Here is a 24,542-nt window from a genome sequence, read left to right on the forward strand (position 1 = left end):
CTTTGTCAACTTTTGTGTACATAAACATTGTGTGTATTCATTTTGATTGAAATAATCCTACGTTCACATAATTAAATATTCACATCTGGAACTTCGAAATAATGTGTAAAATGTTCATTGACCAAAATAAACCAATTGAAGTGCATGATAAACTTATTGTAAATGCATTATTCATGGTTACCTGCAGGCATACATTACATTCAATAAATACTTTTTCATAGGCTGCATCTTCCCATCGCCTTCTTTGCATGCTCTCTGCGACTCTGGTCTATTCTCTCTCGACTCTTACCTGCAGCATCAGCAATTTGCCCGAATGCTGCACTGACTGACGCACTCTCCCCCTTCGTCTTTCCTCTCTACCCACGGCATTTCTCTTATATTGCTCCCTTGCAATAAAACCATGTCTTATCCTTTCCATTAAACGTCATTAAACGTCACGAATAAGCCTACGTTGAGACGTCGCTCAAACAGTTCAACTGCATTGAATGTCATCCCACTTTTACTCCATCCCTTTACACGGACACATTCTCCTCCGTCTTCTTAGTTGAATGAAAAAAGTGGGCAGTTCAAGATTTCATATTTGCCCTCACTGACTCAAACTCTCTCTTTTCTCCCTGTCCTTTGCAGCCGGTAGGACGTACGCGTCCCATACCTGCATAGAGTTCCTAGTATTCTTGGGTACAGTATTGAACGTCGCAATATCCCGCGCGCACTGCACCAAGTGAGGGAGCCGATGCCGAAAAGACTTCCCATCCTTTCAACCCCAAAAATATTATAAAATCCAGGATTGGACAACCATTAATCGAAATGTTTGTCAAAATAATGCGGTAGGTGACGTTTTATTGATAATTTAGCCTAACACGTTTGGACCGATGGCGTTTAAATGAGGGCAGAAAGTTATAGTTGGCTTTGTCAGAGTATATATATATATAGCCTGCACTTATGTGTGACATGCAGTTTTCTTTATTTCCTCTCATTGCTTTCCTTCCCCGGTGGTCCTGAATTTAGCCTACTCTTATTTAAATGGGCTATAATAGGGCTACAAGCAGGATTAGACCGTTTAGGGTCGTATTTCTTTTAAGCTCACCTGCGCACTCAGAATGTTTTTTTTCTTAAGAATAACGTTCCACGTTTCTTATTCTACAGTGAAAATCGGATGCGTAATTTGAACCTCTTTTCATCAGATTGAGAATAAATCCAGTAGCATAACTTTTCATTTCACAATCTCTCTGCATTGTCTTTTGACTGATGCATCTTTAACTTTGCTTTGTAGCTTAAAGTTTAATACTACAGAGCTGTGCATGTTCCACAAACTGTATTTCCACATAAATACGTACTTTCATCAGCAGTATAATTTAGGAAGAGACAACTTCCGCACATGGTTGGTTTAACCCTTAAGAGTCTATTGACGCGTTAATCTAAGAAACATCATTTTAAACAATCCCCATAAAAATCCATCAGTTTAAACTAGAGATATGTTTTTTGTGTACAGGGGCTGCGTCTCAATGACCACATCCACCTATGTCAGCCTTCCGCATCTGTGGTGGAAGGTGGCCAAGCTACAGTGGTGTTTGTCAAACCATGAGATGTCCAAAAATCAGTCTTCTCAGAATAAAATCTGTAGCATCCAAAAGGGTTCGGCCTACAAACTAAAGTGACCCCTCTATGGAAAGATGAGACTCTCGAGAATACTATGGTGTTCATACAAATGAATGGAAGTATGAGGGTAGTTTTGTGCCAACAAAAGTATGGGGTTAAATATGTGTCCAAAAAAAGGAAAATATTTCCTGACACTTAAAAACCTTATGATTTATTTTTTTTACTGTATTTTTTGTTGTTGCCATTTATGAATATATTATTCAATGTGTTTCTAGTGGCAATAGTAGTAAACGCCAAATTAAATATTTGATCAAATCATACATAAAAAAATATATATTTATATACCTAAAGGGGTATTAAAATTCAAAATCAATGGCTTAGACTTTTAGGTTTTAGCTCTTTTTATAATGTAGAAACCTAAACACCATTAAACTCTATCTCTATCCATCCATTAAAGCACAAAATAACTTTCCTTCACCACTTTCGTTTTTGCTGTCCTCTAGTACAGTACCACTCCTAGTACTTCTCAGTTTCAACAGGGTCATAAATAACACCTCTCTAACTGTCTTTAGTCTTTGCTTTTCCTTTCTCTTTCTCCCACTCTGTCTATTCCCACTGGGCACACACTGGTTGAATCAACTTTGTTTCCACGTAACTTCAATGAAATTGAAGGAATAGACAATGAATTGACGTCTGTGCCCAGTGGGTTTTCTCCCCCCCCCCTCTCTGTCCCTCTCTCTAATGTAGTCTCTTAGTGGACATGTTGCCTTTGGCATCACAGGCTATAAGCGTCCATCTCTGTCAGGTGACATCCAACTTTGATGCAGCCCAAAACGTGATTTTGCTGTGTTTTATATATATTTCCACACTATGAGGTTGGAATAATACTGTGAAATTGTGAAAATTATGATAATGCCCTTTTAGTATAAGAGCTGTTTGAAAAGACAGCCTGAAATGTTTGCCTTTTTTGGTAGGATGGAGTTTTGGCCTGCCTGGTGACATCATCAATAGAACAATAAGAAAGAGAGTTCCAAACCTCTCTGCCAATAACAGCTAGTTTTCAGTTTTCCACTCCCCACTCAGACCACTCCCAGACAGTCTTAGCGAAATTATTTTTGTTTCTTTTGAGAATTTTAATTGAAAACAGTCACAGTAAGGTACTTTATCCTTCCCCGAAAATAAAAATGGCTGCTTTAGACCTTAAAGCCTAATAAGTAGCAACTGTGGCGGGACAAAACCGTGGTGATATTTCATTTTAACATTTTAACTCTTTTCTAAAGAGAGTCGTTGCTTATTCACATGATGGGTTTTGACCCCTGCGGCACTGCTTAGGCACTTTAATCTAGTGGCACCAATAGGATTTTAGCTAATAACTACCAAACTATTATCAATATTGAACTTCAGGGATCATTTTAACCGACCTATAATGCCAGATATCGTTTCAAACGGCTGGTGACACGGTGGGTGTGTATTACTTTTTACTATCGCCAGCTTGTGTACTTTGTTGCTACAAAGGTTGTTGTCTATATCCCATATTACAGTAGAACACCCACCCCCCAAGATATTTTTGAGAGATACGGTCTTGAAAAACAAATGTTATTGCCACTATTGGTAGTGAATGTGAACTTCTGAAGAGTTCATCAACCACTGGTAGGTTGTACATCTATGTTGAAACCAGAGTTGGGGTCAGTTCAATTTCAATGCTTCTTTAGTTTATTTGAAGACACTTTCTGATAGACTCTGGGTTCAATCAAATGACATTTTCAACCAACCGTTTCCCACTCAAGAAGCTGAAATTTCAATAGTGGGGTGCTTGTGTGATTCACACACTTTTTGATGGCTAAGTGAAATGGAAGGATGGCTGGGTAAACTTAATAGATCTATTAGCATTTACAATCTCTATGGAATCTCCAGTCCAGCCCAAAGAATATAGAATAATCCTGACTCGAGATTTCCAAGTCAATTACATCAATCTCCCATTGACATCAATACTTAATTTACATGAAAGTTCGAATTACAGCACACACACATTTCTCAAGTTACGATGCGGCCGTAAATGGCTGGAGAGGTCAGATTTGCAAGCTCGTGGTATGTGGGATAGAGTGAACAGACACTGTGGAGTTGGAGAGTAATTTCCCCCACGGGACTTTTTAATTTTTTTTAACAGATATGAGTGATTTATGAATTTGAGGAAGCAGGTTTGAGGAACAAGCAAAAAGTATCTGAGGTCTACATGGTTGTTAAAGGGATAGTTCACCCAAATTACATTGTTTCCTTTCAACCCAAAGTGTGGATTTTCGTTTCAGAGTAAGGAAACAAATAAGTAATGTGGGTGAAGTATCTATTTAACAGACAAGGTTGTAGGGAAGATTCAGAGGTAGTATTTTAAAAAAGGAACTTGAACTAGCCTTCTGTGTTCATTGAACAAGGGGAAGTTAGACGAATTAACTAGGGTTACGGAGGTTAGACCAGTGATGAAGAGACTAAGAGCTGAGAGAATTAAAAACAAGCGGCCAACATTCTCTTGTGTATCTGGGCCAGAACATTCCTTTTGTCATTTTCTATAAAACAACATGTGGATGTTGTGTTCTTGCTAGGCCGTGCAGAGACTGCTAAAATCCTCTGCTTCCCCTGTGACACAGTCTCCTCAGTCTTCTCATCCGGGAAACCAGGACATCATGCACCTTTTTGTCTTTCATCCCACCCTGCAGGAGGCGAGAGCAGGACACTCTGAGTGCACTCTGTTTCTCTGGCTTTTACCACGCAGCCTCGGGGTCTGTGGGCTCCTTTAGTTCAGTTCAGTAATGGACACGGTATATAGGGGGAGAGGAGCGGGGGGGGGGGGATGGGGAGTGGGAGCAAAAACAGAAACGTGAGAGGTGTCCATATGAGTGAATGGGCCTGAACAAATACTGATGGAAGTGGAGAGCAGGAGGTAAGGAGGGAGAGTAAGATTATTTCTAAACTAAACACTCCATTAAGCAACGTTGAAATGAGGTGACAGAAAACGTAACCGCACTAAAATCGTTGCAAGAGTCACTGCTGTAATACCAAGAGCTTTTAGCTGTTTATGTGATTTGACCTTGATATGGCTCTTGTACAGTACAAGTGTTTGATATCATAATAAAGTGCAGCATGGGTTGTGAGGACCTATTTTCAAAGTCCCCACAATTACTCCTCAACACCTACATAAGCGGTTTGCTTGCATTGTGCCTGTCTTTTTGTGCCTGCATAAAGCGTCCATCATGGTCCGAACCATGTGTTCTACAACAATGGACCGTTGGCTTTCCGCGCGGCTCAAGCAATTTTCTTCAACTGTCAACACATTCAAATGAAAAAAGGACGCGTACATGGTGCCACGTTGGTTGGGAATTTTAGGAAGGTGCGCATTCGGACAGTACATCCCCCCGCGGACGATGGTCTCAGAGCCACGTAGCTATGTCACAGTGGGACGCAGTACTATCACGTCTCAGCGTCTGTGGACGATGATTTACGCTTTAAGAACTGCTTGAAAGAGCCCTATTTTGCACTGTGTGTATCATGTACTTGAGGATAATTTTCTGGACATGGCAGTGCTGTTGGTGGCGTCTCTGGGCCAAGCTTGAGTTCTATTCGCTGCTTTCTTAATTAAAAAGAGCAGAAAAGCTGACGGCACAATAACTGGCCAAGGGCGTTCTTTCTGAAAGATGTAGCCAAGAGAAGCACCAAAGAATTCAGGCTTGACGGCCATTTTATTCACCGTCATCAGTCTGTCGCCATTAGGATGAACACAAACCTGTGTTTACGGATACTCGTGTAACAATTATACAGTTTGAGACGCCCTTGGTTAGTGTCCTCTTCATGTGCTCATTGCTTTTCTTCAAGTCCTGTTTTAAGTGATTCCTTGTAGCTTTTGGCTTCTTTTTCCATAAAATAAAGAAAACGGGCCAGTGTTTCTTGTCCTGTAATTTTCCAATGTGGACTTTTGTAAGAGAATGGGTATAAAGTGAAACACAGTGTGCAGCTGTCCACTCGCCTGCCGCTCGCCTTTTGTGCGACGTTTTCCAGTCAAGAATATTAATGGCTGCCTGTCTGGGGAGCTAACCCAGCTGGCGCGAATACAAACAACATTTATTCCACCACAAGGCAGTGTCGTTTTATACGACACTTGTGTCTATTTGTTTGCGCTGTGTTTGGATTCCTTTGACTGGATTTGATATACACTAACAGCAATGATGAGAGTAAGGATGGAAGAAAAAAAAGCATAGATGAACAATCTGTGTACTGCAATTGACTCAATTGCGAGCGACTTCAGAGTTGAAGCGTGAGGCTAAACTTATCTGCTGTTTTGGTCCTGTAGCTACCACGTTGTAGCTGCGTAAGGCACACCTGTACATGCGCAGATACTACAGTTGAAGTCAGAAGTTTACATACACTTAGGTTGGAGTCATTAAAACTTGTTTTTCAACCACTCCACAAATTTCTTGTTTTAACAAACTATAGTCTTGGCATATTGGTTAGAACATCTACTTCGTGCATGACACAAGTAATTTTTCAAACAATTGTTTACACACAGATTATTTCACTTATAATTCACTGTCAGAAGTTTATATACACTAAGTTGACTGTGCCTTTAAACAGCTTGGAAAATTCCAGAAAATGATGTCATGGCTTTAGAAGCTTCTGATAGGCTAATTGACATCATTTGAGTCAATTGAAGGTGTACCTGTGGATGTATTTCAAGGCCTACCTTCAAACTCAGTGCCTCTTTGCTTGACATCATGGGAAAATCTAAAGAAATCAGCCAAGACCTCAGAAAAATTATTGTAGACCTCCACAAGTCTGGTTCATCCTTGGGAGCAATTTCCAAATGCCTGAAGGTACCACGTTCATCTGTACAAACAATAGTACGCGAGTATAAACACCATGGGACCACGTAGCCATCATACCGCTCAGGAAAGAGATGCATTCTTTCTCCTAGAGATGAACGTATTTTGGTGCGAAAAGTGCAAATCAATCCCAGAACAACAGCAAAGGACCTTGTGAAGATGCTGGAGGAAACAGGTACAAAAGTATCTATATCCACAGTAAAATGAGTCCTATATCGACATAACCTGAAAGGCCGCTCAGCAAGGAAGAAGCCACTGCTCCAAAACCGCCATAAAAAAGCCAGACTACGGTTTGCAACTGCACATGGGGACAAAGATTGTACTTTTTGGAGAAATGTTCTCCGGTCTGATGAAACAGAAATAGAACTGTTTAGCCATAATGACCATGGTTATGTTTGGAGGAAAATGGGGGAGGCTTGCAAGCCGAAGAACACCATCCCAACCGTGAAGAACGGTGGTGGCAGCATCATGTTGTGGGGGGGGCTTTGCTGCAGGATGGACTGGTGCACTTCACAAAATAGATGGCAACATGAGGAAGGACAATTATGTGTATATATTGAAGCAACATCTCAAGACATCAGTCAGGAAGTTAAAGCTTGGTCGCAAATGGGTCTAACATATGGACAATGACCCCAAGCACTCTTCCAAAGTTGTGGCAAAATGGCTTAAGGACAACAAAGGCAAGGTATTGGAGTGGCCATCACAAAGCCCTGACCTCAATCCCATAGAAAATCTGTGGGCAGAACTGAAAAAGTGTGTGCGAGCAAGGAGGCCTACAAACCTGACTCAGTTACGCCAGCTCCGTCAGGAGGAACGGGCCAAAATTCACCCAACTTATTGTGGGAAGCTTGTGAAGGGCTACCCGAAACATTTGACCCAAGTTAAACAATTTAAAGGCAATGCTACCAAATACTAATTGAGTGTATGTAAACCTCTGACCCACTGGGAATGTGATGAAAGAAATGAAAGCTGAAATAAATCATTCTCTCTGCTATTATTCTGACATTTCACATTCTTAAAATAAAGTGGTGATCCTAACTGACCTAAGACAGGGAATCTTTACTAGGATTAAATGTCAGGAATTGTGAAAAACTGAGTTTAAATGTATTTGGCTAAGGTGTATGTAAACTTCCGACTTCAACTGTATGTGTGACCGTGTGAGAGCAAAGTCTTGCATCGTTCTCATCTCAATTTTTGCGGTGCTGCTCAATAAACGTCGTAATGCCGAGTCTACCTTTTAAGTAATACAGAATAATATTTACTTACGCTGTTGTTCATCTGTCTCTGTCTATGTAATTACTTTGTAATGACACAGTTTTAGGCACATACTTTGAAGTGGTCCCGAAATGCTCATAGTCAAAGGACATATAGGGACATGACTTTCAGTTTCACTTAACTCATCAGAGTGAATATCCACAAGAGTGAGCAGTAGTAGTTTCTTACTTTTTACATGTAGGTCGTACTTGGCAGCTAAAAGCTGAATTGCACACAACACATACAAGTAAACAAATCTCAAAGCACATGAAAGCAAAACAACCATCAATTAAAAATATGAATGACATGAGTATAGGTCTGGACTGCAAAATTCTTAGTACTTAAAGCCTCAAGCAGGTCGAGCAACAACCGCGTACATATACATAGCTACAACCTGCACCAGAGTAGGTACTGTACAAGCCCTTTAACACAGACAGCTCAGAGTAGGCAATGTGGTATCTCCTGCACTTATCTCTTCCTTACCATTGCTTGTATCATGATGTAAGGCAGGGTTCCCCAACTGGCGGCCCGCGGGCCAGGTTTTATTTGTCCCTCCCAAATTTTCTGAACAAAAAACAACAACAAATGATTAAAACAAATTTGAATGGAATTTTCATTGTTGGACATAAAAGACTGTAAAAACACCAGGAAATCGGCTCCAAGTGATTTTAATTTAAGAAATCTGTTGCCAAGTATTCCCACGCATAATAGAGAGACACATGATTGTATTCAAATGTAAGCAAGGTTTGAAATTATTATGTTTTAGTCAAACATTAGATCTGTTTGGGCTGCGTGTGGTCAATTTGCAGTCTATAAATGATTTGTAATTATGTTCCGGCCCCCCGAACATCCACTCCAGAAATAAAATCGGCCCGCGGCTGAATCTAGTTGATGATCCCTGATGTATGGTGACCTTGGGTATCCAGAGAAGTGTACATGTATAACATACAGTGCATTCGGAAAATATTCAGACACCTCGAGTTTTTCCACATTTTGTTATGTTACAGCCTTATTCTAAAATGTATTGAATAAATGTTTTCCCTCATCAATCTACGCACTATACCCCATAATGACAAAGTGAAAACACGTATTTAGAAAATGTAGCAAATGTATTAAAAACAGAAATACCTTATTACATAAGTATTCAGACCCTTTGCTATGAGACTAGAAATTGAGCTCAGGTGCATCCTGTTTCCGTTGATCATCCTTGAGATGTTTCTACTATCCCGGCTCAGGCTAAAACCCAGATGCAGACACAGGAGGCGGATAGTATGAGTCTCAGAGGTTATTAAAGTAGAGGGGCAGGCAAAAGGTAAGTCAAGCAGGCACAGGACGGCAGGCAATACGTAGGTCAAGGCAGGCAAAGAGTCGCAATCCAAATCAGAGTCAGGCAGGTACAGGATGGCAGGCAGGATCAGGGTCAGAACAGGCAGAAAGGTCAGAACTGGGAGCATCATGCTGTTGGGATGTTTTTCAGCGGCAGGGACTGGGAGACTAGTCAGGATCAAGGGAAAGATGAACGGAGCAAAGTACAGAGAGATCTTTGATGACAACCTGCTCCAGAGTGCTCAGGACCTCAGACTGGGGCGAAGGTTAACCTTCCAACAGGACAACGACCCTAAAAACACAGCCAAGACAATGCAGGAGTGGCTTCGGGACAAGTTTTCTGAATGTCCTTGAGTGGCCCAGTCAGAACCCGGACTTGTACACAATAAAATATCTCTGGAAAGACCTGAAAATAACTGTGCAGCAATGCACCCCATCCAACCTGACAGAGCTTGAGAGGATCTGCAGAGAAGAATGGGAGAAACTCCCCAAATACAGGTGTGCCAAGCTTGTAGCATCATACCCAAAAAGACTCGAGGCTGTAAACGCTGCCAAAGGTGCTTCAACAAAGTACTGAGTAAAGGGACTGGATACTTATGTAAATGTAATTTTTCCATTTTGCTTTGTCATTATGGTGTATTGTGTGTAAATTGATGAGGGAAAAAAAACAACTTAATCCATTTTAGAATAAGGCTGTAACTTAACAAAATGTGGAAAATGTCACGGGGTCTGCATACTTTCCGAAGGCACTGTATGTACTAGGTCGCCATGGTCAAGCGAATGAACGTGGCTCTGTTTAGAGGGTGTCTGGGGCTCATTTAGTAGGCCAGTAGTAAGCTCTGTCAAACTGAGATGGAGGTGGATTGGTACAACTGGTGCTTGATTATTAGAATTTCAGTCACATAGAATGACAAAAAAAAAGCCTGAGTCAAGCCAGCTGGATAGGAGTGAACTCCCCCAACATGAAAACACACACACACACACACACACACACACACACACACACACACACACACACACACACACACACACACACACACACACACACACACACACACACACACACACACACACACACACACACACACACAGAGAGAGAGAGAGTATTTGTGTGTATTTTGATGAGAAGACCTTCATTTAATGTGAGCAGGGCTGTGTTTTTGGGGCAGCTCACAGACTCTGCTTGTCTCTAAAACAGTGTCTGCAGTCAAAGTCACTTAATTGTCTACTGTGTTTGTTAATAGTCTACTGTGTCTGGGGAGGGGGGGCGGGGGGGCAGGATCGAGTTTGGGAAACCCTGAGCTAACCTAACGTAGCCAGGCATAAAAGAAACGCCTGAAACAAGATCCCCCTTCCCCCCCCCCCCCACATGCTGGTCTTGACGATAATAAAAAACTGTCGTCGGAGGTTCTCTTCTGCACTGTTCAACCAATCCTGTAAATGTGAAGGAGGAGTTAAGATAGAGTGTTACCTTGATAACGTCCATTTGTTGGCAACTCCACTAAGGCTACCAGCCAAAACATTCAGGGAGATTCCCCCGTCCTCCTCTCCTCCGTGACCAGGAAACCCGATAAGTGGTTGAGGAGTGTCAGTTCGTTAGTGTCCTCCTCACCTCAGTAGCCTCCTCTCGCGAAGTGCGTCCTCTACGTATTCTCCGCTGAACATTTAAAAAAAAAATCTGCCACACCCCCTTTGAATAAGCTGTTGCACATGCACATATTAAAAAAATATATGCTACTTATCCTTTTATCTATAAAATCTCTAGCACAACTAACTAAATGTATTTTTACTACTTCATACATTTATTTTGGGTTACCACACCTTTAAACGTCAAGCACTAGTGAAGAAGGTCTCATTTCAAAGAAGTGGATTTGCTTCCACGTTTCCTCCCGTTCTCTCCTTGATTACCTTTGACCTTTTTTAAAAAGAGGGGTGGACAGAGGAGAGGTCGCAAGGAGTTGAGCAAAACCAATTGAGATTCTATCTTCATCATTGATGGAGGAAGAGAGGTTTTTATGACCAGCTAAGCCAAATGGCAGTAAACTAGGCAACATAGGAAAAACTGGGATGACGTAATGATGTTATAATGACTGAAATCATCATTTTATAGGTGATTAAACTGGTGGTCAAGGCACACAAAATGTAATTGTTTTAATTTATGTGAGGCAAAAGGTAAAATCCTACCCTTTTGGAGAAGGATCTGAAAAGTACTCAAAAGTATGAAGTAACGTTTGTTGCCCTGTCCTTTCTGAAAAGGGCCTGAAAAGTATTTTGAAAAACTTTAAAAGAAGGCAAAAACTAGGCTTCTTCTGCTGTCTTTTGTGTGAGGTCAAAGTAAAAGCTTTGTTCGGTTAACTTTCCTGAAACGTAGTCACTCAAAAATGCTTCTGCCCTTATTTGTGTGATGTAGACGTTTATGGTCCCTCCCCTTTCCATCGTGGCCGACTCTGTGAGTTCGTGTGAGGTCAGTAAGAGCGGCCTGCCATGCCTGCTGAGCTAATAACAGGGCCAGACTGGGGAAGGAGCACTGGCAGGCAGCCCTGGGCTATGCAGACATGCAATTTGCTCGTGGAGGTGATGAATCGCTTCCGGTCAGATGTTGACTTACCCCTTTTTGGGGGCTGAGCTACTGCTCCTCTCATGCCTCTGTGTCCTGTATTAGGCTTTCAAAGCCCCTGATCCTTTTATTTCATTTAATTGTGACCGTTTAGTCTTTACTTTATTCCCATAAATGGTAAATGTTCTGTCCTCCACCACACATTTTTTCATCATGTGTGCTTTCCCCTAATCTCTTCATCAACTCCACTTTCAATCTCATCATCCTCTGTTTCACCACATATCCCTCTCTCTGCTCCTTCTCGCTCTCAGCTCTCCATCGATCTGTTTGACCCTGTTTATCTCCTTCAATCTACGTGTTTACCCTCTGGCATTGATCTAACACTTTAATACTCATCATTCATTACATTTTGACCCCTCTGTCCTTATGTACACTCAAATCATAGAGGGTAAATAATGTGGGAGTAAAATAAGCTTTTATAAGAATATTGTAACCAATTGGCAAAATAGAGATTGTTTCTTCGATGCAGTACAAACAAGGTGCATTTGCCATAGGGTGTATATGGAATATGTCCCATTTCCCCCCCCATCTCACTCTCACTACCTCTCCTCCACAGACCAGTAAGGTTCCTCTCCCTTCTGTGCGCAGTTTGCCACCTGACCATGGCTTTCCCCGCCCAAACAGGATACTCAGAAGGTACAAATCTTCTAAAGTGTCTTTTGATGGACTATTATTATATGGGATGGCAATGCATTGCATTAAAACATTTATTTTGAGATCAGATTATTATTTTAAAGCGATACTTCGGGATTTTCTCCTTTATGTACTTCCCCAGAGTCAAATGAACTTGTGGATACCATTTTTATGTCTCTGCGTGCAGTTTGAAAGAAGTTGTTAACTAGCGTTAGCCTGATTGCTAACTAGCAGTATGCTAACTGTTCCTGAAGACTTACAGTCAAAACTGTTCCTGTAGACTTCCAGTCATTGTGCTAATGCTAGTTAGCATTGGCATGCAAAACTACCTCTTAACTTCTTTCATACTGGATGCAGAGACATAAAAATAACCTTAGCAGCCCTGTGGTCCTCATGAACAAAAATGTAAAGCCTCAGTTACTGTGTAGTATTTGCTGCATAATTGTTGCTGTTATGCTCGAGTTTTGAGATAGTTAAGTTAAACATAAATTGTGTATAATTTATATTTATATATATTCAACACGTACCTGATTAAAGTATTTGGTTTTCCGCCATTCCATGATCATGGAATCTCAGAACTCATCCGTGGAATATAAAAATTGCTGCAAAATCTTGGAGATTGTCCCCAAAATGCATTATTCACCACCACCACTAGAGGACAATAGCCATCCACTTACTCATTAGCATCGTTTACTGACTGTACCTCTCCTTCCTGACCTAGACGACAACCGCCAACTCCAGGTCACCATCTCCAAGACAACCCCCATCTCTGCTGCACACCTGGGGGGCTCCATCACAATCACCTGTCTGGTGTCCCTGTCACCTGGGCCCCCCTCATCCTCCACGCCCCCCATCCCGCCCCGGGTCAAGTGGAGCGTGTTGCATGAGGGGGAGCAGGAGGAGACAGAGATCCTGGTGGCGCGGGGTCAAAGGGTGAAGGTCAGTGAGGCCTACAGAGAACGAGCCTCCCTGGTCAACTTTGCAGACTCGCCTGAGGACCTCTCCCTCTGGTTGGGGGAGCTGCGCTCAAGCGACACGGGGCACTACCGCTGCGAGGTGCAGCAAGGCCTGGACGACGCCAGTGATTTCACACAGATAAAGGTCAAAGGTAACAGAGGTTGTAGGAGTCGTTGTGAATTTTTGTACGTTTTTTTATTTGTCTTGCAGTTTTTACCACATATTGTGTATTTAAGCCTGTCCGAATTTCTCTGTGTGTCTATGTTTGTGTTTGTGCACACGCGTGTGCATATAGGTGTGGTCTTCCACTACAGACATGCCTCTGGCCGCTATGCATTTTCGTTCAGTGAGGCCCAGAGGGCATGCGAGGGCATTGGGGCACACATCGCCACTCCCGACCAGCTTCTGGCAGCCTATTACGATGGCTATGAGCAATGTGACGCCGGCTGGCTCGCTGACCAATCTGTCAGGTAAACCCCAGTATCCACAACATGACCTATAATACAAAGACACATTTCTTAAAGTTGCTAGACTTTGTTTTGACTACCTGAGTTATTAACGAGAAAGTGCTCAGGTGCCAAGGTTATAGAATGACAACCCACAGCAGTGAGCTAATTCACACGTCTAATAGGCTACTGGGGCTTTGAATTTGGCCCACTGTGTGGTATGTTATGCTATTTCACGCAGAAGCTGTTTCCCTTTTCTGGCAGAATGTGTGTTGACCTGACGGCAGCTGAATCCTCCTCCTGCTCACTCTAGTCCTGCTGTTAAATATGCTAGATTTCCTCATGTGTAATGTCATGGCTTACATGTGTAAGATAGGGACTGCATTTGGTCCATGTTTCCAACACACAAAAAAATCCTGCTAACAGATTATACAGCAATGACTGAGGCCCCTCACCTGTCAAAGTTACTTTACAATGCTTTCTACTCACAGGAAATACAAATATTTTCTGTTCTTGCACCTATTCTGCAGATATCCAATCCAAGTTCCCCGGGAAGGTTGCTATGGTGACATGGATGGCCGTCCGGGATTGAGGAACTATGGGACGCTGGAATCAGAGGAGCTGTTTGATGTGTATTGTTATGTGGATCATATTGATGGTAAAAAACAACAACTTGTGAATAGTTCCCTGTAAAAAAGGATGTAAATGTGATTCTACAGAGCAATAACATATGTTTGTAAGTCTGTGACGTTGCAACAAAAATCATAAAGGACAAAATATTAAGGACACTTGCTCTTTCCATGACATAAACTGACCAGGTGATTCAGGGTGAAAGCTATGATCCCTTATTGATATCACTTGATAAATCCACTTAAATCAGCGTAGATGAAGGGGAGGAGACAGGTTAAAGAAGGATTTTTAAGCCTTGAGACAATTGAGGCATGGATTGTGTATGTGTACCATTCTGAGGGTGAATGGACAAGACAAAAGATTTAAGTGCACTTGAATGGGGAATCGTAGTAGGTGCCAGGCACACCAGTTTGAGTGTGTCAAGAACTGCAATGCTGCTGGGTTATCCATGCTCAACAGTTTCCCCTGTGCATCAAGAATGGTCCACCACCCAAAGGACATCCAGCTAACTTGTCACAACTGTGGGAATTATTGGAGTCAACATGGGCCAGCATCCCTGTGGAACATGTTCAACACCTTGTAGAGTCCATGCCCTGACAAATTGAGTCTGTTCTGAGGGCAAAAGGAGGGTGAAACTCAATATTAGGAAGGTGTTCCTAATGTTTTGTACACTCAGTGTAGTCTATGTAAATTTGTCAATTCAGATGCTTTGTCGTTATATATTATCATGTGTTCTAAAGGCACTCTATCAAATGACTGTGTTAGGTCTCCATAAAGGGATAGTTCACCCAAATTACAAAGTGACATATTGGTTTCCTTACCCTGCAAACAGTCTATGAACAAGGTATGACAGCAATCCATGCTTTGACTTAGTTTCCCTGGTACTGTTTCCACATGCTAACGTTTTAGCATTCAGCATTTGTGGCACCATTCAAGTCATGGGACCAATATTAGCATTTTTCACACATCATGTTCAAATCATCTATAAATTACTTTGTGAGCTTCACAATTTTAGATACTTTCGGATTATTTGGACATGATGTGCGAAAAATGCTAATATCGGCCCCATTTCTTGAATGGGATTTGTGCCACAAATGCTAAAACGTTAGCATGTTGTAACAGTCCCAGAGAAACTAAACTAAAGCATGGATTGCTGTCATACCTTGACCATAGCCTACTTACAGGGCAAGGAAACCCATATATAATTTTGTAATTTTGTTGAACTATCCCTTTAAGTTACAGGCATGGAGGGTTTTTAGCTAGTGGACAGAGTACACACTTTAGATGAGTCAGATCATTAGTATTTAAACAGCATACACTTTAGACATTGACAGTACTTTTCCTCCAAGGACAGTTACAATACCTTTTTTTATGTGTAACATATTCAAAGTCAATTTCCCAACCAAGGTCTCATTCTCCCACGTATTCAGCCTTTTGTGTTTTTCCAGATACTGCAGGGAAATGAAGGATCTAGGACAAGCGTCTGGAATCTAATTCCCATTAGGAGTCTAACACGTGACCCTTTTTGTGTAGGGGAGGTGTTCCATGGCTCTGCCCCTGAGCAGCTGTCATTGGACGAGGCTCGGGCTTACTGCGAGAAGGAAGGGGCAGAGCTGGCTACCACAGGGCAGCTGTACGTGGCGTGGAGCAAGGGTTTGGACAGCTGCAACCCTGGCTGGCTGTCTGACGGCAGTGTGCGGTACCCCATCATCATCCCTAGGGAGCGCTGTGGAGGGCCTCAGGCAGGGGTCAAGACCCTATATCGCTACAGCAACCAGACAGGCTTCCCTGAATCATCCAGCCGCCATGATGTTTACTGTTTCAGAGGTCTGAGTATTGTACTGGACTAATTCATTGTAAAATAGATCATATAGGTTTTAGTATTGCCAGAGATTTGTCGGATTGCATGCTTCCGGCGATTCTGTTGTGATGTTATGCAGAGAATGTGTTTGTCATATGAATGGAGATACAACTATCTCCCTGAGTCTCCTGTCTAACCCCTGTTCTTCTCAGGTATTGGGAATTCTCACACTGATGCCCCCATGGACTACATGGCCACTGAGCCAGAGGACATCGTACAAGATACTGTCGTTCTTTTGGAGCCTGCTGAGGAGCTCCATCTGAGCCAGGATACCGAGCAAGTGGAGCGAGAGGCCCAGAGTGTCCTGGAATCCCTCCCCGTCTTCCAGTCGGCTCCTGCTCAGGAGGACCTGCAGGGGACTCCCCCTACTGCTGTGTCAAGCACAGAGGTTCCCCTCACCCATACAGCCTCTTCCCAGGACCTTCTCCAGCCCTTTGACGAGACTTCAGTTCCTGTAGAAGAAAACTACTACGCCCAGCATGCTACTTCACTACCCAACACCTCCAGTGAGCCAGACTCCCTCCACAAAGAAGACTATCACTCCCAGCATTCTACTTCACTACCCAGCACCTCCAGTGAGCCAGAATCTCTCCACGAAAGAGACTATCACTCCCAGAATTCTAGTTCCATACCCAGCATCTCCAGTGAGTCAGACTCCCTCCACGAAAGAGACTATCACTCCCAGACTTCTAGTTCCATACCCAGTACCTCCAGTAAGCCAGACTCCCTCCACAAAGGAGACTATCACTCCCAGAATTCTAGTTCCATACCCAGTACCTCCAGTGAGCCAGACTCCCTCCACGAAGGAGACTATCACTCCCAGAATTCTAGTTCACTACCGAGCACCTCCAGTAAGCCAGACTCCCTCCATGAAGGAGACTATCACTCCCAGAATTCTAGTTCCATACCCAGCACCCCCAGTGAGCCAGACTCCCTCCACAAAGGAGACTATCACTCCCAGAATTCTAGTTCACTACCCAGCACCTCCAGTGTGCCAGACTCCCTCCATGAAGGAGACTATCACTCCCAGAATTCTAGTTCCATACCCAGTACCTCCAGTGAGCCAGATTCCCTCCACGAAGGAGACTATCACTCCCAGAATTCTACTTCACTACCCAGCACCTCCAGTGAGCCAGACTCCCTCCACAAAGGAGACTATCACTCCCAGAATTCTACTTCACGACCCAGCACCTCCAGTGAGCCAGACTCCCTCCACGAAGGAGACTATCCCTCCCTTCATTCTACTTCACTACCGAGTACCTCCAGTGAGCCAGACTCCCTCCACGAAGGAGACTATCACTCCCAGAATTCTACTTCACTACCCAGCACTTCCAGTGAGCCAGACTCCCTCCACAAAGGAGACTATCACTCCCAGAATTCTACTTCACTACCGAGCACCTCCAGTGAGCCAGACTCCCTCCACGAAGGAGACTATCACTCCCTTCATTCTACTTCACTACCGAGCATCTCCAGTGAGCCAGACTCCCTCCACGAAGGAGACTATCCCTCCCTTCATTCTACTTCACTACCCAGCACCTCTAGTGTGCTAGATTCTCTCCACGAAGGCAATTCCAGTCTCTACCAGCTAGTGCTGGAAACAACCCTAGAATTCCCAGAGCCGTCCTATGAGCCACACAGACATTACCAGCCGATGCCAGAGATGAACCCGGAGGAACCTGACTACCAACAGTCAGGATCTTCCAAGCACTTCCAGCCGATGCCAGAGACCAATCTCGAGTTGGATCAAGTGGAAGCCAACTACAGCACAACAGGAGGTAACCAGAGTCATCGGGAGAATACAAAAGAGACTACCACAATGGCCTTTGAACCCATAGAGAATGCTACCGAGGCACGTGGCCATGCCGCAGAGAGAAGACACAAAGAGGTGATCGTGGGAGAGCCTGAGGAGACATCCATCTCGACCGAGTCAACGGGAGAGCTTGATCCCCGCCCAGCATGGTCTACCCTCTCCCCCTACGCTAATGCAACCTCAGTGTGGTCACCCCTGGATGGATCTGGAGATGTGTCCCAAGGTATGGCCAATGTGGCAGCCAATTCCTAAAGTACTTAGGGCTATAGCTTTATGATACATACTCCTAACTCTATTTACTTTGTCATTGTAGAGCCGTGTAGAACTTGATAATGATGCAACAAAAATGTTTATTGTACTTTCTTTACAGAGATAGAACTAGGTGTCCACCAGGGAATCCATACAGACAGATCCCCCACCTCCTCCCCCACCTCCTCCTCCTCCTCCTTCACCACTCACATGTCTGCCTCCCCTGGAGCCACCAGCATCCCCAGTGAGGAGCAGACAGAAGTTACGCATTCAAGCAGCATCTTATCTGGACTGGATCATTCTGAGGAGCTGGGACTGGATGTGTACTCCATAGTAGGCCATCCACAAATAATCTTGCAGGGAACTTCCTCCGCTAGGCCGGAAGGCAGCACCAGTCTAGATTTTGAGGGTATCATCATTCCAGAGAGATTGGTACCTTCAGGAGAAGTGGAGCTGGCACCAGGGGAGTCTGATGAGGAGCACCTGGGGTCTGGAGAGGGCATAGCCACTACCGAGTCTCCAGACCTCTCCACCACCTCCCAGCTGCCTGTCGAGTTTACCACTATGGGCTATCAAACAACAACCTTGTCCAGAATAGAGATGGATCCCATAACCACGGACCCTGAAGAAGACGGAAGTGGACATGAGCCAAGCACCGATGAACCATCCCTGGGAGAAAAAGTGACCGTCTTCCCCCTTGAGTCGCAAACATCCAGCTGGGATCTGCACCGCACCACCTCTGCACCCCAAGAGTCTCAGGACGACCTTGAATACAGTGGGGAACCCCTTTCCACCTCTTCCCAGACAGATCTTCCAGACTCCTCAGAAGAACGTGATCTGTTTGGGTCAGACTCCTTGTCCACCTCAAGTACGGATCCCACAGCAGCCACCATGTCCACATCCACCATGTACACCTCCACAGAGTGGGCCACACGGACCTGGAGCCCCACCACCTCCACGACACAAGGTCCCCCAGAAACATCTGAGCCGGAGAGGGTGACGGCTTTTATGCCGCCCGTGGATCAGGGCCGGTTGGATCTGGAATTCGGCCTCACCCAGCCACCCACCCTGCTCATGTTGCCCAATGAGAGGGCTGCCGTGGGCAGTGCCAGGAAGATTTCAGGTAACACTAGAGCCACCCTAACCAGCCTAACCGCCCTCCTCTTGCTACTCGGCACCGTGATACACTAAACCCTGGCCACTCCCACCCCAAGCTGCCTTGCTCTACTTTCTGCAAACCACCAGCCTCCCAACGGCTCCTCTTCGTCTGTCTCACTGTTTGTCTCAGCAGCCCACTCACCCTCCTTCCCTTCCCTCCCAGATAAAGAGCACCCTGCTTCTCGTCATTGACAGATATATGGGACAACTCCCTTTTACCATTTGTCAAAAAAACCAGTCTTGCTGTGCATCATGTTTTTTTTTTTTCACTCAAAGATTGACTTCTGTGAAGTACTGTATTGCCCGGACACACCATTTCTGTGAAAGAGAATTGCAATGCTTGTTTGTCTCCTCCTATTCTTCCTGCAAGACTGATGACCGACTTGCAACTTCACCGTCTTGAATGTTTCAGCATTCAGACAGTCAATTTCCTCTTACCAGGGGCCCATATTAATTTGAGCACAATTCCAAATGAAAAAAAGTAAAGATTACAGATATTATTGATTTAATAGAGGGATAGCATCCCGATTACAAAACATCAGCACCTTTTTTAAACTTACTCAGCAGCTATTGAGTTAGTCTATAGTAGATTGTATAGCACAGAATGCCACTTTTATAACCACAGTAACGGAATGTTTCTTGTAGATATCTAAATTACATCTATCAGAATATTTGTAATGTTAATTGAGGTACAAATGTCTGTAATGCCATCAATCTCCCAGTGTAACATACCATTTGAAGAATGACAATGACCTCCTAGATGGCAGTCTGATCATAGTTTTTTTTCCTGAAAATGTTAACCATTTGTAATGAGTAAGAGTTGCTTAATGGAAAAGGGAGGCTGGTTCATTGTTTGACGCTAAAATGACATCAGTGTGACATGATTAGTTCCATGCCATCTAATCTAAAATGGTCTTTGCAGATTGTGATTGCATAGATGGAGAGTAAGAATCAGCATCTCACAAGCACAGCTAACAGCATTGGTTGTTCTTTAAACATGTGTGCTTTCTCCTCTAAGGAATTAACTCATACAGGATGGCACAATTCATAAAACCATTCAACCAACAGACCATAAACCAGCCCGTTGGATAACTTGAACTGAATTGTATAAAATGCTACATTCGCTGTCTCATTTTAGTAAATGTGCTTTTACACAGAGACGTAACCATTAAAGGTGAAAATTAGAGGACATGACCTTTAATCTTTGGTTTAGTCACTGGTGCTTTACTTTCCTGACAGATTAGGTAGAAGTTTCCCTAACCACTGACACAGCATCTTGTATTTTTTCATCCACCCGATGGTTAAAATCAGGGGTTGGGTAATCTGATCCTACAACTGTAGTTAAGGACACTTTCTACCTCAAGCTTTCGCGCCACAGGTGAAGCCAGATACATTGCCTTCGGAAAGAATTCAGACCCCTTGACATTTTCCACATTTTGCTAGGTTAAAGCCTTCTTCTAAAATGTGTTAAATTGTTTTTCAAATGACAAAGCAAAAACACGATTTATAAACATTTTAAAACTGAAATATTACATTTATTATTATTCAGACCCTTTACTCAGTACTTTGTTGAAGCACCTTTGGCAGTGATTACAGTCTCAATACTTTTTGGGTATGATGCCACAAGCTTTGCACACCTGTATTTGGGGAGTTTCTCCCATTATTCTCTGCAGATCCTCTCAAGCGCTGTCAGCTTGGATGGGAAGTGTTGCTGTACAGTTAGTTATTTTCAGGTCTCTCCAGAGATGTTCGATCGGGTTCAAAACCGGGCTCTGGCTGGGCCTCTCAAGGACATTCAGAGACTTGTCCTGAAGACACTCATGCGTTGTCTTGGCTGTGTGCTTAGGGTCATTGTCCTGTTGGAAGGTGAACCTTCGCTCCAGTCTGAAGTCCTGAGCGCTCTGGAGCAGGTTTTCATCAAGAAACTCTCTATACTTTGCTCCATTCATCTTTGCCTCGATCCTGACTAGTCTCCCAGTCCCTGCTGCTGAAAAACATCCCCACAGCATGATGCTGCCACCACCATGCTTCACCATAGGGATGGTGCCAGGTTTCCTCCAGAAGTGATGCTTGACATTCAGGCCAAAGAGTTCAATCTTGGTTTCATTAGACCAGAGAATCTTGTTTCTCATGGTCTGAGAGTCTTTAGGTGCCTTTTGGCAAACTCCAAGTGGGCTGTCAATTGCCTTTCACTGAGGAGTGGCTTCCGTCTTGCCACTCTACCATGAAGGTCTGATTGGTGGAGTGCTGCAGAGATGGTTGTCCTTCTGGAAGATTTTCCTATCTCCACAGAGAGGAACTCTGGAGCTCTGTCAGAGTGACCATCGGGTTCTTGGTCACCTCCCTGACCAAGGCCCTTCTCCCCAATTGCTCATTTTGGCCAGGCAGCCAGCTCTAGGAAGAGTCTTGGTGGTTCCAAACTTCTTCCATGTTATTGGGGACCTTCAATGCTGCAGACATTTTTTGGTACCCTTCCCCAGATCGGTGTTTTAACACAATCCTGTCTCGGAGCTCTACGGACAATTCCTTCCACCTCCTGGCTTGGTTTTTGCTCTGACATGCACTGTCAATTGTCGGACCTTACATAGACAGGTGTGTGCCTTTCCAAATCATATCCAATCAATTGAATTTACCACAGGTCGACTCCAATCAAGTTGTAGAAACATCTCAAGGATGATCAATGGAAACAGGATGACATTTCGCGTCTCATAGCAAAGGGTCTGAATACTTAAGTAAATAAGTTATTTCTAAAAACCAGTTTTCGCTTTGTCATTATGGAGTATTGTGTGTAGATTGCTGAGGATATATTTTTTAATAAATTTTAGAATAAGGCTGTAACGTAACAAAATGTGGAAAAAGTCAAGGGGTCTGAAGGCACTGTACAGGCCTTGTGAGTGTTGTATCAACTCAATATGGGAACTTTGGTGCCACCTACTGGCTGATTTCATGTTAAGCAGAATCAAATCAAATTTCATTGGTCACATTCACATATTTAGCAGATGTTATTGGGGGTGTAGCGAAATGCTTGTGTTCCTAGCTCCAACAGTGCAGTAGTATCTAACAGTGCAGTAGTATCTAAAAACAATTCACAACAATACACAGAAATGTAAAAGTTAAAGAATGGAATTAAGAAATATATAAATATTATGTCGAAGTGGCGTTGACTAAAATACAGTATAACAGAATACAGTATATACATATGAGATGAGTAAAGCAGTATGTAAACATAATTTTTAAAGTGAATAGTGTTCCATTTTTACAATGGCCAGTGATTCCATGTCTATGTATATAGGGCAGCAGCCTCTAAGGTGCAGGGTTGAGTAACCGGGTGGAAGCCGGCTAGTGATGGCTATTTAACAGTCTGATATAAGCTGTTTTTCAGTCTCTCGGTCCCAGGTTTGATGCACCTGTACTGACCTCGCCTTCTGGATGATAACAGAGTGAACAGGCCGTGGCTCGGGTGGTGGATGTCCTTGATGATCTTTTTGGCCTTCCTGTGGCATCGGGTGCTGTAAGTGTCCTGGAGGGCAGGTAGTTTGCTCCCAGTGATGCGTTGTGCAGACCGCACCACCCTCTGGAGAGCCCTGCAGTTGCGGGCGGTGCAGTTGCCGTACCAGGTGGTGATACAGCCCAACAGAATGCTGTCAATTGTGCATCTGTAAAGGTTTGTGAGGGTTTTAGGGGCCAAGACAAATTTCTTCAACCTCCTGAGGTTGAAGAGGCGCTGTTACGCCTTCTTCACCACACTGTGTGGGTGGACCATTTCAGATCGTCATTGATTTGTACGCCGAGGAACTTGAAGTTTTCCACCTTTTCCTTCTGTTGTTTCCTGGAGTACACGATCAGCTCCTTTGTTTTGTTGACGTTGAGTGAGAGGTTATTTTCCTGGCACCACTCTCTCAAGACCCTCACCTCCTCCCTGTAGGCTGCCTCGTCAGGCCTACTACTGTTGTGTCGTCTGCAAACTTGATGATTGAGTTGGAGGCGTGCTTGGTCACGCAGTCATGGGTAAACGGAGTACAGGAGGGGGCTGAGCACACACCCTTGTGGGGCCCCTGTGTTGAGGATCAGCGAAGTGGAGGTGTTGTTTCCTCCTTCACCACCTGGGGGCAGTCCGTCAGGAAGTCCAGGACCCAGTCAGACCCAGGGTCCCGAGCTTAATGATGAGCTTCGAGGGTACTAAAGGAAAGGAGAACAGGGAGGTATTCTTGTCTGATACATGTGTGCGCTCCATCCAGTCTGACACAAGAGGCGAAGTGATACTTTCAGTTAGATTATATTTGGTGTTCTTACATTTTCATACCAAATGTCTGATGTCTAAGTCTCACTCTCTCACTTCTGGTTCCAGCCCAGGTTACATTTACAGTAGATTGCAGAAATACCACTATAAGGTATGAGGCATCCATAATGTGTCTTAGTTCATTTTGACAATTGTCAGCAAACTTAACACCGTACTTTGGTAATATGTTCCGGACCAAAATATAACTACACAGAGATACATGCAAAAGTATAACCAATGGAAAACATAATGACAGGTTCATTGTAGGCAATCAATTGCAGATAAAGACAGTACTACAAATTCCCTTGCCCTCTATATCACCATCACTGCATTCCTAATTAGTACAACACTGAAATCAGCATAATTGTAGATGTGATAGAAATGACTCATCCTCACCAGAAGAGGGCGAAATTACCCTGAGGGTTAACAAGTACTTGACCTGGAAAATAGTGTGGGAATCATTCAAGGTTACAGGGATATCTTCAGCGAACATGACAAGGACTGTGGTCAAACTGAGTTAATGGAACATCATTCGGGCAGGAGATAAAGCACCTTATTCGGGCAGCCTTACAGACCTTTACCAACCTTGCTTTTTCTTTACATAATCTCTAAACTCCTCTGTCTTCAACTCTTTTTATCATCATATTCATATTTTAACCAACTTTGTTTTCTTTCTCCTCTTGGCTGCTGCTGCCGTCACTGCCTTCTACACACTAGGCTATAATTGTATGACATTATCATTCTATTGTTTGTACAACAGTACAACTTTATTATTTACTAGTAGTATTACTACATTACCAGACACACTGCATATGGTTATCAGAGCTGTCAGGACTGGCCTCTTGCTGTGTTTCA

The 24,542-nt window shown here is 43.6% G+C and overlaps 1 protein-coding gene across 1 annotated transcript in view; it reads left to right on the forward strand.

Moving 5' to 3' along the window:
• Positions 1 to 480: 480 nt before the first annotated feature.
• The window catches only part of LOC106588311 (brevican core protein), a 29,836-nt gene continuing 5,774 nt past the window's right edge, over positions 481 to 24,542 (forward strand). The window contains exons 1-8 of the mRNA XM_014177151.2: positions 481 to 827; positions 12,221 to 12,300; positions 13,019 to 13,405; positions 13,550 to 13,724; positions 14,231 to 14,358; positions 15,864 to 16,157; positions 16,344 to 18,224; positions 18,372 to 19,373. Coding sequence (XP_014032626.2) covers positions 808 to 827; positions 12,221 to 12,300; positions 13,019 to 13,405; positions 13,550 to 13,724; positions 14,231 to 14,358; positions 15,864 to 16,157; positions 16,344 to 18,224; positions 18,372 to 19,373 — 3,967 coding nt within the window. The 5' untranslated portion in view covers positions 481 to 807. The remainder of the gene's footprint in view (positions 828 to 12,220; positions 12,301 to 13,018; positions 13,406 to 13,549; positions 13,725 to 14,230; positions 14,359 to 15,863; positions 16,158 to 16,343; positions 18,225 to 18,371; positions 19,374 to 24,542) is intronic.

Source organism: Salmo salar, chromosome ssa27 (assembly GCF_905237065.1).
Source record: "Salmo salar chromosome ssa27, Ssal_v3.1, whole genome shotgun sequence".
Taxonomy (NCBI): domain Eukaryota; kingdom Metazoa; phylum Chordata; class Actinopteri; order Salmoniformes; family Salmonidae; genus Salmo; species Salmo salar.